Consider the following 17,587-nt stretch of genomic DNA (forward strand, 5'->3'; position numbering starts at 1 on the left):
GGAACAATAAAAACGTTTATATAAAAAAAAAGAAGTGTTGAGACCACACGCCATACCTCATTTGCCATGTCGCCGCAACCACAAAATTCAGCATGATAACACCCGTGCCCACACTGAGAGAGCAACAATAGACTTCCTCCAGCAGAATGGCATCAGAACCATGCATTGGCCTGCCCTCCGTCCCGATTTAAATCCCAAAGAGCACCTGTGGGACGAGATTCAAAGACGGCTGAATGACATCCGACCAAGGCCGACAACTGCAGCTGATCTGCATCAGGCGTTCCACAGAGTGTGGGCTCAAGTGCCTATGTCCTTCATCAACCGCCTCATCCATTCCATGTATCGACGTTGCACAGCAGTCATCAATGCCCATGGCATACACACGAGATACTGACTTGTGATGCCATTTTCTAAGAGACTAGTTTCACTTTAAGAATATTTGACACTTTAATTTCAACCTTGATGATCAGTTTTGCCAAGTTTCATCTTTTTAATATGTCTCAACGTATGTTTACAGTGTTTGGACAAATAAGGTTTCTGATATATCTATCCATGGTGACGTTTCTTTTACGGTTCAGTATATTTTGTCGAAAACAGTTTTTCTAATGATCTGGTTATCATACCTGGGAGTGGTAGGAATGTGGCCTTGGCATGATATATAGGCAGACATAAATAAAATGAGCCACGTTATATCTCTGTAACCTATCTTGATCTAGTCGTCATACAGTAATTCTATCTGTGTCGTCCCGACACAATGCTTAACCTTCTTCTCCTTCTCGTCCCCCTAGTGGTGGGGGACTACCCCTTCAGAAATATCTCTCTATCCTGGGAGGACAGAGTCAACGATCTCGTGGGGCGTCTCACCCTGGACGAGATTAAGCTGCAGATGTCCAAAGGAGGCGCGGGCCCTCAAGGTGGCCCCGCCCCTGCTATACCCCATCTGGGTATCAAACCATATTCCTGGAACACCGAGTGTCTCCGGGGGGATGTGGGGGCGGGGGACGCTACCTCCTTTCCCCAGGCCATAGGACTTGGAGCCTCATTTAGGTATGACATTAGAACGTTGCTCTAGGTATCCTGTGGATGCTGGTCTCTTCAAATTCAATAACAATATATGACATACAACCATACAATCTGTGAAATGTAAATGCTTGTATGGACAATATACCTAGTTTATGTACCTGTCACGGTGCAAGCTGAGGACAACGCCTTCCTTAGCATACGCTCCAAACATTCAGATATACATTAAGATGTTGTTCCTGCAACTGGTTAAATCGTTCCGTCATTTCCGACAGCACTGATCTGATATTCCGGATTGCCCAGGCCACGGGTGAGGAGGTGAGGGCCAAGTATAACAATTATACGAGGTATGGGATATATGGAGACTACAAGGGTATCAGCTGTTTCAGTCCAGTCATCAACATCGTGAGAGACCCCAGGTGGGGTAGGAATCAGGTCAGTATAATCTGCAGGTCATGCAATAATAGAGAGCAATAGGAAGCGCAGTCAGTGAATGTCAATTACACAATGTAATAGTCCTCCCTGCAATTGTAAGAAATCAGCTTAGTGTAAAAATCGACAATTCCTTTAGACTGAATCCAGTCTCTACCTCTCTGCGCTAAGGATGCAAGATATATAACGTCAAGGCCAAACGTTCTTTAGCAGGCTAGTCCAAGTCCGTATGTCTTCTCGTCGAACACTATCGGTGACGACATGGGCACGATGTGGTTTGGCATTGTCATCTGATTATGTCAGCGAACGGAGCAACGACGGGACGAAAGATTTCGTCATCATGTGCCTGGCAAGTCAAATGTCTATTTACAATAACCAAATCAGTTCGCCTGTTATGTGTGATACCGCCCCACGCCATGACACCACACTCCCTCATACCGATCATGGTCAAGAGTTGTTGCCCTCGCATACCGCCCACTCAACCTCTGCCATCAGAGGCAAACCTTGAGTCTCTGTGAACATGGTGCATCACTATTGGCGCACAGCTCGTCCCTGGTGTTGCCTAGCTCATCGCAACTTTGCCGCTTATGGTGAGCTGGTAGGGCCATTCACAGAACACCTTGCCTTCAGAAGGGCTGCATAGAGCCGGTTTTTAACGGTAAATGTTTAAATTCGTCTTGGCTAGGTGTGTTATTAGCCCTGCCACGTGTAGGTCTCATTACAACCAAACCCGTTTAACGGTGCTTGTCCCACAGTCAATAAATATCACAAACATTCGAGCAAATTGGGATATTGATATCGTCTGAGAAGAGGACTCTTCTCCACTGGTGGTGACGCCAATACTGGTGCTGTGTTGCCCACTGAACATGGTCCCGGCGATGGCATGGTGTCAGAATGGGCAATCGGTGTGGCCTGTGACAGTGGAGGTGTGTGCACTGATGTGTCCCCATGATCTGTCGAGCAGTTTCCGCAGCAGTATAAAAGCGATCTTGAAGATGCTGTCGCACAATCTGACGATCCTGACGGTCTTCCCCTATGTGGTCGGTCATCTGTAGTGTTGGTGGTCTGGTACCGTTTCTGGGGCCTGTACATGGTGGTCCTTACATGGACTTGAAATGCATTGGCTACTTGCCGGGCGGTTTGTCCAACTTGCAATCATCCAAGGACTTGGTGTAGCTGATTTCTTGTCAATCTTGGCATGTGGTAGCAATTTATTAACGAATGAATGTTTTCCGACCAGGGTGGATTTTTATTGGGCAAGATAGGGGGAACTCACGTGCATCGTGTTACCATGGCTGTTGCCTTGATGCGTTAGGTCGATCGGTTTTACTGTCATCTGCTTTGTTTTTTTATCATCAAATTTCATTTTTCAGGACAAGGTAATGTTAAATTTTAGAAACTTTGACAAAAATTACCAAGATATTTAAACTTTTCAAGCAATGTTACTTGAAGTGACGTTTCTTTTACGGTTCAGTATATATTACTTACCCATCTGCATCAATAAAATATATCCTTCTGAATTGATGTATATGGACCTATGGTCTTTTTACCGCAACAGCATCACGAACAACGTCGTATGTCAAATAAGCTTTCATGTATCTTTCTTTTCTGAAAGACACCACTGAAAGACCTCTACCATGTATGTCAAACTTCATGTTTCTTTCTGTTTGAGGCATATCATTGTTTGGACGTTGCCTGTGTTCTTGTAAAAGTTTAACGGCGTTTATGTTGTATATCCCTTGCCTGGATCCGTGAGTCACTGTGACATGTGATTAGAATTCGTCAGCACTATCATCACCACTGGAGGTAGTATGGGAATTAGACACCGTGTTTGTGGACCAACCTCTGTATCTCGAGGTTCTAGGTAGCTTTGGTGTCAGATCAACATGCTTTTTCTTTTTCTTCAGGAAACGTATGGAGAGGATCCACACCTGACAGGAGTCTTTGCTTCAAATTTCGTTAAGGGTCTCCAGGGAAGCGATCCCCGCTACGTCAGAGCCAACGCCGGCTGCAAGCACTTCAATGTCCATGGTGGTCCTGAGAATATACCTGTTTCACGCGCATCGTTTGATGCAAAGGTAGCTCGAGGTCAGAGATGCCGTCATGTAATGAAATGTGTCAGCAACCAAACAGTTCATTCAGACATGGAATGTATATGGATAAGAACTTTGTTTTATAGTTTGTAATTACGTTTCAGAGTACGTTGAGTCTAAATAATACAGAAGTTGCTGTAAATAAAAGTTGGATGTCTTTACGTTCTTGTAAATGCCTATCAAAGATTTAATTTTAACTAAGTTGCAAATTCAAACAGTGCGAATTTTGCACCATTATTGATGTTTCTTTTCTGGCATTAACACTTTGCAGGGAGGTCGATTGTTGTCAGCAGATGTGAAGGATATGCTCACAATGAATGTAAAATTCCTATGTCATTGAATGCATATGGAATATTGAATTTTCTTTTCAGGTGTCTGATAGAGATTGGCGAACTACGTTTCTCCCAGCCTTCCGCTCCTGTGTCAAAGCTGGGACCTACAGTATCATGTGTAGCTATAATAGGTTAGTACAAAAGCAAATGTTATTTAGTCTAATTTGGTCCTCACCAATGATCTTAAAACTTCCAAGGCCAACATCGGGACCTTATATATCACTTCAGGAGGATAATGCGTCTCTTACATTGTAGTATGTAGGAATTATATGAGCTCTTGAATATCCAGTTCATGGTATGAATATCATAATCTTATTTGTAAGAATCAACGGAGTGCCAGCATGTGCCAACAAGAAGCTTCTGACGGATATCCTGAGAACCGAATGGGGTTTCAAAGGTTATGTGGTCAGCGACGAAGGCGCCATTGAGAACATCATCTATGCACACCACTACCTGAACGACAGCGTCGACACTGTTGCAGCATCTGTGAAGGCTGGATGCAACCTCGAATTGTCCTATTTCGATGGTCATCCAGTTTTCTTTTCAGTTGGTAAGTGGTATCTGCATTGAAAACACGATTGACTTCCGAGCAAAACCACGAGGACAAGATTTGTTTTCCGATTGTTACGGAAAAGGCATGATTCACGTTCTTATCATCTTCGTCAGCATAAAGTGATATTTGACACATTCGGCAGCCAACGTGAGAACAACATGATGGGAAATGAGTGTTTGCTTAGGTGGATAACTGCCAGGCAAAAAAAAGTATACACCTGGTCTCGTCAGTGTTATGCATATTTTGGAGTGTACGGATCAGTTAGTGATTCACAGTGATGCATTCATATAATGTTCTTCACTATTGTGCCTTTCACGCCCAAACCAATGTGAAGACAACATTTGAGCATTTCAGGAACCATAAGGCCTTGAAAGCTGAACTCTAAAAAATACATATATGACATGCAGTAACATAGTGGGAGTACCTGATGAGTAAATTCAGATATATGAAACTGTCAGGCCATTCTTCACGATTTAGTAGCAAATATATTTTGTCATTTTACTGACTGGAACATTTCTCAGTCGATTTTATATATGAGTGTTTGTGACCTTAACGGCAGTTCTATACTGAACCGCCAAAGAAACGTCACCATGGATAGATATATGAGAAACCTTATTTGTCCAAACACTGTCTCAAACATACTTAAACTACTCAAAAGAAGTAAGGGAACACTGATATGTTTGCACCTAAAATCAAAAAGGAACAGAAGACGAAGACATGTGTAATAAATTCAATAAGGGCTTAGTGTCGCTGATTTCTTGTCAATCTTTGCATGTGGTACCAATTCAATAACGAATGAATGTTATGCGATCAGTGTGGATTTTTATAGGGCAAGAAATGGGGGAACGCATGTGCATTTTAATTTGCAAGGAACACGTACATCGGTTACAATGGCCGTTGCCGTGATACGTTTGGGCGATCGGTTTTATTGTCATCTGTTTTGTTTTTTATCATGAAATTTCCTTTTTCCGGACAAGATAATGTTAAATTTTAGAATCTTTGACAAAGATTACCCAGATATTTAAATCACAATTTTTCAAGCAATGTTACTTGGGATGACGTTTTTATGTGGTTCAGTATATTATCAACACCTGTAGCAGTTGGGATTCTCTTGTGGCAACAATGTTACAATTGTTTGTTTCACAGTAGACCATGTGTTCTACTCACATCACCAATATATTTCTCAACCTTAGCTGTGAGTTGTTAATCCCACAGTCATGTCATCCTTATTTCAAGTGAAACTCTAAACAATGTGAACTGTTAACGTGGACGTATGTCTCTGAAATGAATGTGTGAGATACGGTATGGGTGTTACTTTGTGTCCTTCAGTTGATGCTGTGAAACAAGGCAAGCTGACTGAAGAAGAGGTCAGGACCAGTGTGAAGACGCTGTTCAACGTCAGAATGAGGCTTGGAGAGTTCGACCCACCGGAAATGAATCAATACACAAAATTAAACATGTCGATAGTTCAGAGTGAGGCTCACAGGAACCTGGCTGTTGAGGCAGCAATGAAGACATTTGTGTTGCTGAAAAACCAAAACGTCCTCCCCTTAAATCCATCAAGCTACAGAAACGTTGCTGTAGGTATATGATTGAGTATGGTTTACTCCGCTTTGAGCAATATTTCTCGCTTACCATCCTGTTTCTTACCTTCCTACTTGCAAGTGTTAACATAATGAAAAGAAATCCTTCTCTAACAGGTTGTGGGCCCAATGGCCAACAATACATATCAACTGTTTGGAGACTATGCCCCCACCATGAACCCAGAATACACCACCAACCCTCTACAAGGTATACAGTATCTCTGGTCTACAGTGAGGTATGCAGCAGGCTGCACAGACAACAAATGCACTCAGTATTACTCCCACGAAGTCCAGACAGCAGTAACAGCATCCGACCTCATTTTTGTGTGTCTTGGCACAGGTGAGTTAATGTATATCTAAAAACATATAACTGTACCTTATCATACACACAGAAAAAAGTTAAGCACACCCCTATTTCTGAACCATGACAAACGGCAAAAGTCATAGCATGGGATGACTGACCACAGGAGATGGGCGATACCAATGCAACTGGATAGAACAAATATTTGACATCAAAGAAAGAAGATATTGGTGAGTTGTGATTGGAATTTACTGACAAAAACATCATGGTAACACAGGTTCTGTTTTTTACCTTAGACAATACCTAAGAAAAGTATGGAGCTCCCGGATTAAGTAAACGAGTTACGTGTCATGTTTCATGTCAAAACGTTCCTTAAAGTCTCTACTTGACATGACACGTGAAACAGATCAGTCGTGGGTATAACCGACAAGTGCCCGGATGACGCATTCCACCCTACGTCTCATGCCTCCAATCAGAGGTTGGATCTGTTGATTGGTCAACAACAAACACTCCTGATGCAATGCTGCTTCCAGTTGGCGTAAATCTTGTACAGGAGGATATCGTGCCTGTATGCGCTGCCCCAGAATATCCCAAACATGTTCAAGAGGGTTCACATCTGGGCTCATTGCTGGCGAAGGTAGAGTCGTTATTGCATTGGCCCTCATGTAATCCACGACTGCATGCGAACGATGAGGCCTGACATTACCATCCATGTACTGAGGTAAAATAGCAAGAGGGTGGTTGTCAAATTGAGGAACGAGGACTTGCCTCAAAACGTCCCGGATGGACTGAGCCCCTGTTAAAATGCTCCTTATGGCGGCCAAATCCATCTGCAATCATGAGATATACACCCCAAACCATTACCGGGCCCCCGCCGAATGCAACAGTCAGTTCCTAGGGGTGCAGGCCGTGTTCCGGTGCCGACAAACTCTCGTTCTTACATCGGTGACGTAGAGCAGAAAGCGACTTTCGTCTGACCAATGGATCCGTCTCCAAGTTCTTAGATTCCATTATGTCGCGGAATACACTATGCTAAACGAGCAGCTTTGTGGTGAACTCTCAACAAGGGACTCTTTATGACTCGTTTAGCCCTCAGTGCTGCTGCTTTCAGTCAGTTCCTGGCGGTTCTGTTGCTGAAACGACGATTGGGCAACCACAGTTGTTTCAGACGAGTACTTGTTAAAAAGGGTCATCACAGGAGGTCTTCCGAATCTGGGACGGTCCTGTACATCACCGGTCTGAGCATGTTTCTCAACTAAACACCTTACGACAGTGTGATGATACCCCAAATTCCGACCAATTGCATTACAAGACATTCCTGTGTTATGCATGCCGATTATTTGTCATCTTGTGGCGTTTGATTATCGCCTTTGTGTCATAGTCACACAATGTCATGGAATAACTGTTTAAAACCAAGCTTAAGAAAGCAATTTTAACGTTTGGATATACTGCTTTTAGAGATACTCGAGGGTAGCGTGCTGTAGGGCATACCCTGCATGACACGTGAACTTTCGTCACGGATGACTGATGACATCATCTCGAGATAATTCTTCCCGTAATTATATCTTTCATGACTGTTACAAATATTGGGACCAAACAATTATTAAATATATTAGGGTGTGCCTAACCTTTGGACAACTCTTATGACTGGGACGAAGTGTTGGTCGTCTTCCAACTTAGCGACAAAATAAACTTTTGGAAAGTGGTCATAGCTCATGTTGGAGAACTTCAACCTGTGAATATCATGCCTGTGTTAATATAGGAATTTTACGACAGTGGTACAGCATTAGTTGCATTTAAGCTGGCCATTGCTTTAAACCACGTGTCATTTTTGTCGTGTTCTCAGTTTTAGACAATGTGTCAGTGTCATCGTAGCCCTGAAGAAGATAAACATTTAAATGAACGTGAATATCATATACACAGTACCATCAGCGGTTCAATACAGTAATCAATACAATTCCAAAACAGGGTCCCAGTTATCTCACATGGCATGATTGTATTGTTTCTGTCCATGAAGAGGAAATAAAGGAGAGTATTAATGTGTTATCTTGCAAAAATGTTATACTACATGAAAGGCAACTGTATCTCTATGTCATGGCCTTCATGTATTCTAATGGATTTTGCTATCATTAGCAATAACAAATATGTCAATTAGAGGTGGTATTACCGAGTATTCTCTATATCTAACTTGGTTAAATAAGTAATTCTCAAAGAGACTCCTTTCTTGTCATTATCATGTGTGTCCTGTGGCGTAAAATGTGTTATATATGTATAGTTTTTCAATTTTTACACTCTATCACCGTAAAATCATGTGGAAAAAGCTTCACGGTTCTCTAGCAATGACAATTTATATTTACTTGAACTGGGTCGATGGTTCTGCTGGTGGATTGAAGTATCCGAGTTTCATCATAAGCTCAGTAGCATGTATCTATGCTGAGTCAACTTCAAAAGAAATGTTTGGGGCGAGACTTTAAAACTTTCCCCCATTGTTTTGCAAAATGAATAAAAAAAATTAAACGTGTTTCTTTACTTATAAGCAGTAAAAGCTCTGCAGTTGTACACAGCAGACATTATTCATAAAACAATCAGTTATGGTAATCTCGAGTCATTGGATTTGATGGTTCATCGATGAATTGATTGTATGGTTTGTTTACCAACTGACGTCGCATGACAGGAGTACTGCTGTGCTGCGTCAGGCAATAAATACTTACTTCTTTGTGCAAATTGTGTGAATGGCGGATGCTACCGGTAGGGCAGGACATACTTACACGTTTCGCGAACACCTGGTGTTCAGTGGTCCATTCATATAGTTTCCACAGCCCTTTACGCCAAGTGAACATCTAGGATGGTTATTCTCTTGCATTGACAATTTATAGTATACACATGCACAAAAGTTAAGCGCCACCCACCATATATGTGAGCTGTTACTTTAGGCACTTAATAATGACTATTATAACGAGATGCACAAGATGTCCTCACCATGGCTGATTTCCAACCTCTATTGGAAGGGGAATCTCACACAGGAGCAAAATGCAACCACGTGTCTGAAACTTGAATTTCACTATTTATAAGGTAAGGAACTGCAGTAACACGTAAAGCACGCGTTCCTTGTGGTATCTGGACAAATTTGGGTTCATAAAACTATGGAAGCCTAATTCAGTCATACATCATCATATTTCGTATTTCTGATTCCCACACGTGAAATCAAGAAACTATGAATATGGTGGCGCTTAACTTTTGTGCATGTGTATATATTTGATGTGATTTCTTGGCATCAGTACAAGACTTGTCTACTAGGTAAAGGTTATATGCCGACGTTTCTATTCAGGTCAGGAACTAGAATCAGAAGCCAACGACAAGGCAAACCTAGAACTCCCCGGGCAACAGCTGCAGTTGCTGAAGGATGCTGTCACCACTGGCCAGGGTAGGTTGAAGTAGGATAACACTGTTATGCTTCAAGTTATATATATTTTACTCCGTGATGAATCGGGGAAACAACATTCACTTACTCACTCGCGCGGTTTTTACTGACTTGAACTACGGAACAAGTGATCATTACATCTCTCCTTCCAGGATATGGTGCCAAGGTCATCCTCCTTCTTTTCAATGGCGGACCCCTCAATATTACTTGGGCTGCTGAGAGTCCCAATGTTCAGGCTATTATCGAACTATTTTTCCCAGCCCAGTCAACAGGCGAGGCTCTGCGGCGAGTACTGTTGGCAGAAGGGCCAAATTCCGTGCCTGCTGGAAGACTTCCGGTAACGTGGCCAAGGTACATGGACACAGTAAGTGTAAATTGTCTTCTTCAAAACATAACTTTAACATATCGCTAGCTTGGTTGCGTTCTTGCTCCAGGTAATCCCCACATAATTCATTAGAATTTAAATTATTGCATTACATCTTATAACAATGTGTCAACTACTCAAAAGAAATGAAAACATGCCAAATAGAGGTCAACATGAGCAGATTGTTTTCCAATTTTAGAAATCCGGTCCATTGACAAATCTACGGTAGTGTTGAATGTTGGTAGAGAATTGAATAATAAGAAGACCACGTCAAATGTTGCAGGTCGACGAAGAGGTAAAACTCCTTCAGTTAATTTTGTTTAAGTACTTACCTTCAAGGAATGATGGTCCACTATGGTATTTTAAGGTCGCAAACTTATACAAAATAAGTCATGTCACAGTAGGCATGTATGTATTAAATATCCTTCAATGTTAACCCCAAAGGTGCCCGACATTACCAACTATACAATGGTCGGACGCACATACCGGTACGCCACGTATCCAGTTCTCTTCCCCTTCGGCTACGGTCTCTCCTACACCAGCTTCTTCTACCACATTTTGGAGTATCCCACTCAGGTGACTGCAGGGGATGACATGACTGGTTTTGTCTCACTTAGCAATCGAGGATCCTTTGATGCCGATGAGGTATGAGTGTTGAAAGTAATGAAAAGCTTCATCACATAGCAGCCATGATCACAAACATTATTATACTATTAAGACAATAATGTATTCCCCACTTGCTCCCTCACAATCAGACTATTAATACATATGACATTTTACCAATATATGTTCCAACATAAATAGGACTTACACCACGTCTTTATTCCAGGTTATCCAGGTGTACATATCCTGGTCTAACGCCACGGTGACGGTTCCACAGCTTCAGCTGGTGGCCTTCAACAGAGTGTTTGCACCACGGGGCGTGCAGACTCAGTGGAACTTTACCATCTCGGCAGAATCTCTGGCAGTGTGGACTGACCAGAAGGGTTGGGTTGTTGAGCCAGGTAAGCCGACTCGTGCGGCACACGAGGTACCCTTACGACATCAACAACATTATGAACAAAAACGGAAGTAGTCCAGTCTGGACCAGACAATAATGTGGTTGATGCCATGAACAACAGTCCTCGTTGTATGGGAGAGAGAACACACTTGTTTTATTGTCGCATTCAGAAATATTCCAGACATATCACGGTGTCTGGTTTGCTTGGCCCTGACCAAATTATCTACCAGTCTTTGATAGTATGACCCACTTTTGAAAGAGTGATGACACAAAATAAATAACCGACATTGTAGCCATCCAGTTCTGACAGTTCTGACAGTTCCACAAATAAAGGCGACTGGGGAAATCATTCCCCATTGGAACTTTCTGTTCCCACATGATGCACTGTAACGTATCACTGGCAGCTTATCTGGTTCAGAATACCGCGACGTGTTTCTTGTAGTGCTGACTATTGACAAAGTTAGGAGTGTTCTACACCTTTATTTGTCAGAGGGAAAAGGTCTAAAATCGAATCAGCTGTTTCGATAAGGCCCCAGGTTGACATCACATAAAGGTTTCATCACTGTATTTACAACAGACCGCTTCTCCAAACCAATAATAAATACAAATATCAATAAATATCTTTAGAAAAATAGAGCTGTTGTAGTTCTAAAATCATTTGGTCATTACCTGGTGTACTCAAATGCTAAATGACAGTCAACATGATATATTATCAACACTTAGACATTAAGCAAAGTGAATGTAATACAATAAATTACTCTTACATAATTTGACTTTTCAGGTGTCATTTCATTGTGGGTAGGAGGCCAGCAACCTCATTCCAGACCAGCTCTTGACTCCAATGTCATTTCCGGCCAGTTCACGGTTATAGGCCAAAAAACTCTAGGTCGATATTAACCAGCATAACTTCTGCCTTTTTTTACGCATTTCTCATGTATAGTTTGATAATGGATGATATTTGATATGCAACGCGTTCTATATATGTATTAAACGATCAGATAGGACATTATCTACAAAGAATTTTTTTATCAAACAAAATGGTAAAATGTACTTAATTGTAATGCCACACAATGAACTAAACTCAAAGTAAAATGTTGAAATGTTTAGTTGCTGCTTGATGGATGACAGGGCTGCCAGTTTATGGTCCTATATTTTGTTTAATAAGAAGTGAGTTGTGTTCAATACTGATTGGAATAAAATATAACATACATGTCTATATCATAGTGTTGTCTATTTATCACAAGCGCCCGGAGTGAGTGGAATGAAGAGACAAGTGCAATGTAGAGTTCGTACATACTGCATACAATACGTATTTATTTTTTCATTCGTTTATATGAACGTGATGGGTTAAATATTTAATGTCAACGCTAGAGAATAATCAGTCTCGATACAGACTCTATTGGGAGAAAAAGGCAAATTATTAATGGATCCTGAAGATCAGTGAGGACGCCAGGTGTTCGTGAACTCTTGATGACAAGTCGCAGAGCCTGACCTTCCGCTGCTTGGAAACTAAAGACCTATTAAGGTCAAGTACAGTGAGGCTTGAAGAATTTGACACATACTCTAAACTTTACCAGACTGACAGGAACTTGAAGACGTGTGTGTTGATGAAAAAGGTCCTTCCCCCAAATATATCCAGTTATAAGAACTTCGTCGTAGCTATACGAGTTTAGGACAGGTGCTTTAAAATAAAATTAATTCAGATTGATATTTCAATAAATACAAGTGACAAAACACTTTACATATTCATAAGCAAAATCGTCGATTGCACGATTCCGACTGTGTCATGAGTATGTCGTTATGAATCACTATCAAACAGTGATGATACCAGGTTTTCACCAATGTTGGTAGCCCGGGAACACTTTGGGAATAAGGATACAGATTTTGTCAGCTTTCTCAGAATTCATGTGCGGACCTTGCGTGTATACGTTTTTGTTTTGGATATCTTAAGTTAAAATTTAGAGAAGGGTGGGCAAAAGACTGGTAACGAAGCAAGCCAAAATGTAGGGACAACCAGTATTATATTATAAATAACAATTGTCATGATTTATGAAACTCCCTTTGACAGAAAGAATATTTTACGTCACTGGAATTATGGAAATGTTGAGTTACATGATTTGTAAAATATACCCACATTAATTGTAGAATATATGGTAACTTTATGTTTTAATTCTTAAATGTAAATGTACGTTACAATAACACGCATACATATGGGACACTATTAAGCCTGATTTTGTAGAATGGCATATATATGTGTGTGAGTGTAAGATTGGCACGTCCCATTTGTTTATTGTTCCGTATACTATCTTTCACATATTTCCGCTCATGTGACAGTTTGTGGTCTGTCCAGAATGCGGGGGTCGGGGGAATGCTACTCCCATTCGTCAAAATCGCCGGATTTCGCTGTGCTGAGTTGTGTCTACCACTAGCGAGGGTTCGAATCTTCAACTTGCCCTTATGATAATTCTGGGTTTCTTTTGTCCGTTGGACACATCATTTACAAAAATCAGTGTTTCCTAGCCCGAAAAGCCCTTCATTGTAAACTATTAAAACTTTTAAGTGCGTTTCACCAGACACTCAACATTGCCTCGTAAAATCTACGACATGCCTGTTTTAATACCAACTTTTACAATGAACCCAACATGGCAACATTTGCAGTTTTATACTGTATCATACCTAGAGCAATATCAGAAGGAACTGACTGATTTTGCCATATCGTGTCCGAAAAACATGTCATCTTGGAGCTCATTAATTGAATGGATGGCAGACTTTGCCCACTGTTCCCTATCTATGCAGGTTCAATGTTTCAGATAGCCTGAGATACTTCAGAAACCAAACACGTTTGATATCTCACTTATGAGATGAAGCACGTGAAGGTCACTGCACCAGTGTTTTCTAAGGAGATGATGTTTAAAGACCGAGTAAAATAATATTGGGAACATTTAAAAAGCAGGACAAAGTGCCAAGGTTCATTGTCCAATCAATGTACATTGCATTGCCAATCTTAGTGATCTGCGGAAATGCATACTTTAGAACTACATCTTTTGATCGTTCCGAAGACATACTGCAAGATCCCAGCTAGAACATGTCAGAATCAGTCTGTAATTACATGTACATTCTACACTTATCTAACAGGTTGTTTTTATGACACTATAACCGTTTGTCCAGAGGCAAAAATGTTTGTTAAATAGGACTTTCTGCATGACGTAGATAATTAGAATCCAATGACATCAAGGCTTTTTGAACGTTTCGTGGCCAATTGCGTTAAAACAGGATGATGGTCATTCCAATGATCCTTAAAGCAACTACTTGATAATGGTCGGGCATATATAAATGCATCTTCCCGAGCCAAGTGTGTCCACTGGCCTATATCAAGGCCTGGTTTTCATCCTTGCCAGTTGAAGCCGACGTTTCGGTGCTGCAATATGAGAGGACTATCACACATATTGAGAGTCAAATTAGAGAACGTTTTGCAAAAGCAACATCTGTGTTCCGAAAACGTTGTCCCCTGAAAGGGCAAGTGTAAAAACAAGGATTTGGTATAGGCTAATGGACACTCTTGGTCCGGAAAGATGCTATATGTGATAGAATGAGTGCGTGTGCCTGTAATATATTTATAGTGGATCTTTCTCGTTCGAAGCAATACAATAATCTATTATTCGTGCGAAAATAGTGAAGCAGATTAATCTTTGAAAAGAGATATAGTGCATACATTATGTCTCAAACTGCTCACAAAGAAAGAGAGTACACCTGCACTGTTTCAGGTCCGCACATGAAACATGTACACGGGCGACATGAGGATATATGATACATACAGGAAAATCTCATGTACTCAAATAAATAAATGAAAGCGATAAAACCCTTTACACAATCATCAATAGTCCATTCTGCGATATCGACTGTGACATATGCATGGGTTTAATTCGACACCTACCGACATGTAATCCAAGTGTCGACTCCTGGCATTAAATGCATCATGAAATTAATGAGTGGACCCACCTTAAAACGTTTAATAACGTGTAATACACAGACTGGAATTCCAGGATATGGTTTTTGCAGTTCCTTTGAGTTAAGTGAGTTAAGTGACAAAACCCTTCTATATCCACGAGAAATCTCTTCATAAAAAAGAGTGGATTATACAATTCCAACCATACCATGAGCATGTGTTCATGAATCACTATCATATAGTAATGATACCAGGTGTTCGAAAAGGTGAGCGTATCCTGCCCCACCGGTGACAACCGTCACAAACAAGGCAATTCAATTGTTCAACTGGAAACAACAGGGAACATATGGCCCTAATCAAAATAAGGAATTACATCGGACATCTTTTTTGTCACTGATGCGTAAAAGTTGGAAATGTCCTCCACATGTCCACCATAAAACTTTTTGACAGCTTTACTGAGGCCTTGATCAAACAACTTCTGAGCAAAGTCGTATGACGCTCTTTGAAATCTTGGTAGAAAAAGAATGCTCGATTGTATCTTAAAAGTTGCGAAATGTAAACACCAAGGGCTGGAATATTGCTCGACATGAAGGGAAAGTTGACCGTTGGAAAGTTGAAGTCATCCCTCTTTATGCATGCATCTAAGTACAGATGAGGCGGTGTCACTGGTCTCCTTTGTGTCTAGTTCAGGTGGGTAAATCAGTGGCAGGGAATTGGTTATTTGATGGTTATTGAACGATATCAGATCACCGATACACCCGAAGCTTAAGTTTAACTTCTTTGCCAAATTACCTTGTTTTGACTTTGCAAATCCGGACAGAAATTCCGAATCATATGCACAAAGAAACAGATCCGCAAGAAGGGAAGCACAATTTATTATTATTATCACACAATGCGTCACTTCATGAATGCGAAAAAAAGAGATTCATTTGGCACATTCATTTCATGCTAGCATCAATTTCATTATATATAGTAAGGCTTCGCATGGATGTTTCGGCATGCATGTGGGGGAAGTGATGCGGCTCTATGTTTGCATTTTGTATTTCTTACTATTCATACGCACTTTACCCCCATTATGAGAATATATGAACATGAACATGTGAAAAGTGGAACATGAGAAGAGTTAAAAGCCGCAGCAGGGTGAAAAAATCAAATATGCAAACAAACCATATAATTGGTTGTTACGTGACAATAACCGAATCACAATGTATTTTGATCGAGAACCACGGTATGTAAGTAGTATTACATTGGTAAATAAAAGCGACAAAACCCTTTCCATATTCTTAAGAAATTTCAGCCAAAAACATAGTCGATTGAACGATTCTGACCACATTACGAGCATGTGTTTATGAATCAAATAGCGATGATACCAGTTGTTCGCGAAAAGGTGAACGTATCCTGCCATACTGGTGGCACCCGTCACAAACACACACACAGCCAATTAATCACCTTAAAATACCACTTGAACATATGGTACAAGTCAAAATAGGGAAATTGCATCGTAGCTAAACCTTGTCACGTCAAATTTCGAAATGTCTTTCACATGTCCACCATAAACCATTTTGAAAGTTTCTTTTAAACGCTAATCAATATGTAATCACTATTTTACTCATAATCCTAACACAAACTGATAAATACATACAATGTACTCGTAAATCCTCTCTACCTCTTTTGAAAGGAAACAGGGAGAACCTGTCCTCCACGTATATACCAGAAGCATATGTGGTCATGATATTCCATCCATGTCATGTCTGTTCAAGAATCATGAATAACCACTTGGGTCAGAGTATACAATCACCATACATTCACCATAAACGGTCAAGTTCTTTGATGCGTAGGTACAAATAGGCTTGGTTAATGTTTCCTTACAGGAGTCTTTGCTGCAAGTGATCCCCGCAACGTCAGAGCCAACACCGGCTGCAAAAAGTTCAATGTCCACGGTGGCCCCGAGAATATACCGGTTTCACGGTTCAGATTTGATGTGCAGCTTCAATAGGTGAGAAAGCTACTATTCTAGCACTGGAATGAGTATGTATTCCCAACATATGACGATTGTATTCCCTAACATGTGGGGGGTGTAGTTCCTAACATATGTGGATGTATTCCCAAAAGACTACACATGAAAACAACCCGTGAAGATTCGGGTTAGAATAGATTATCAGCACGTCCTGCTTGCTGTAAGAGGCGACTATATCGGGATGGAGTGGTCAGGCTCGCTGACTTGGTTGATGCATGCCATTGTATGCCAATTGCGTGGATCGATGCTTATGATGTCAATCACTGGATTGTCTGGTCCAGGATCCATTATTTACAGACCGCTGTCATATAGCTGGAAAATTGCTGAGTGCAACATCCACCCGAGGTTCACTCAATTATAGAACAAGGCACTCCGTGCCACTTTATGTGAATGTGCCTTGAGATCCATAATGCTTCACATGCATAAACAATACGGTATTCGCTCGAGAACACACGCACATATCCCGCACATAAATACATTACACATGCCGGTGTGGACACATTAGGGTTCAACCATAACACTCCA

At 41.0% G+C, this 17,587-nt stretch overlaps 1 protein-coding gene across 1 annotated transcript; it reads left to right on the top strand.

Moving 5' to 3' along the window:
• Nucleotides 1–707: 707 nt before the first annotated feature.
• Nucleotides 708–12,315, top strand: LOC124133635 (probable beta-D-xylosidase 2). Its single transcript, XM_046498090.2, has 12 exons — nt 708–1,047; nt 1,296–1,455; nt 3,360–3,530; nt 3,917–4,008; nt 4,201–4,427; nt 5,760–6,010; nt 6,131–6,353; nt 9,643–9,738; nt 9,888–10,099; nt 10,544–10,744; nt 10,929–11,103; nt 11,881–12,315. The coding sequence occupies exons 1-12, from the start codon at nt 755–757 to the stop codon at nt 11,994–11,996; spliced, it is 2,217 nt and encodes a 738-aa protein (XP_046354046.2). The 5' UTR covers nt 708–754; the 3' UTR covers nt 11,997–12,315.
• Nucleotides 12,316–17,587: the final 5,272 nt, after the last annotated feature.

The sequence above is a fragment of the Haliotis rufescens genome, unplaced genomic scaffold, assembly GCF_023055435.1.
Source record: "Haliotis rufescens isolate VD_foot unplaced genomic scaffold, xgHalRufe1.0.p SCAF_5, whole genome shotgun sequence".
Classification (NCBI taxonomy): domain Eukaryota; kingdom Metazoa; phylum Mollusca; class Gastropoda; order Lepetellida; family Haliotidae; genus Haliotis; species Haliotis rufescens.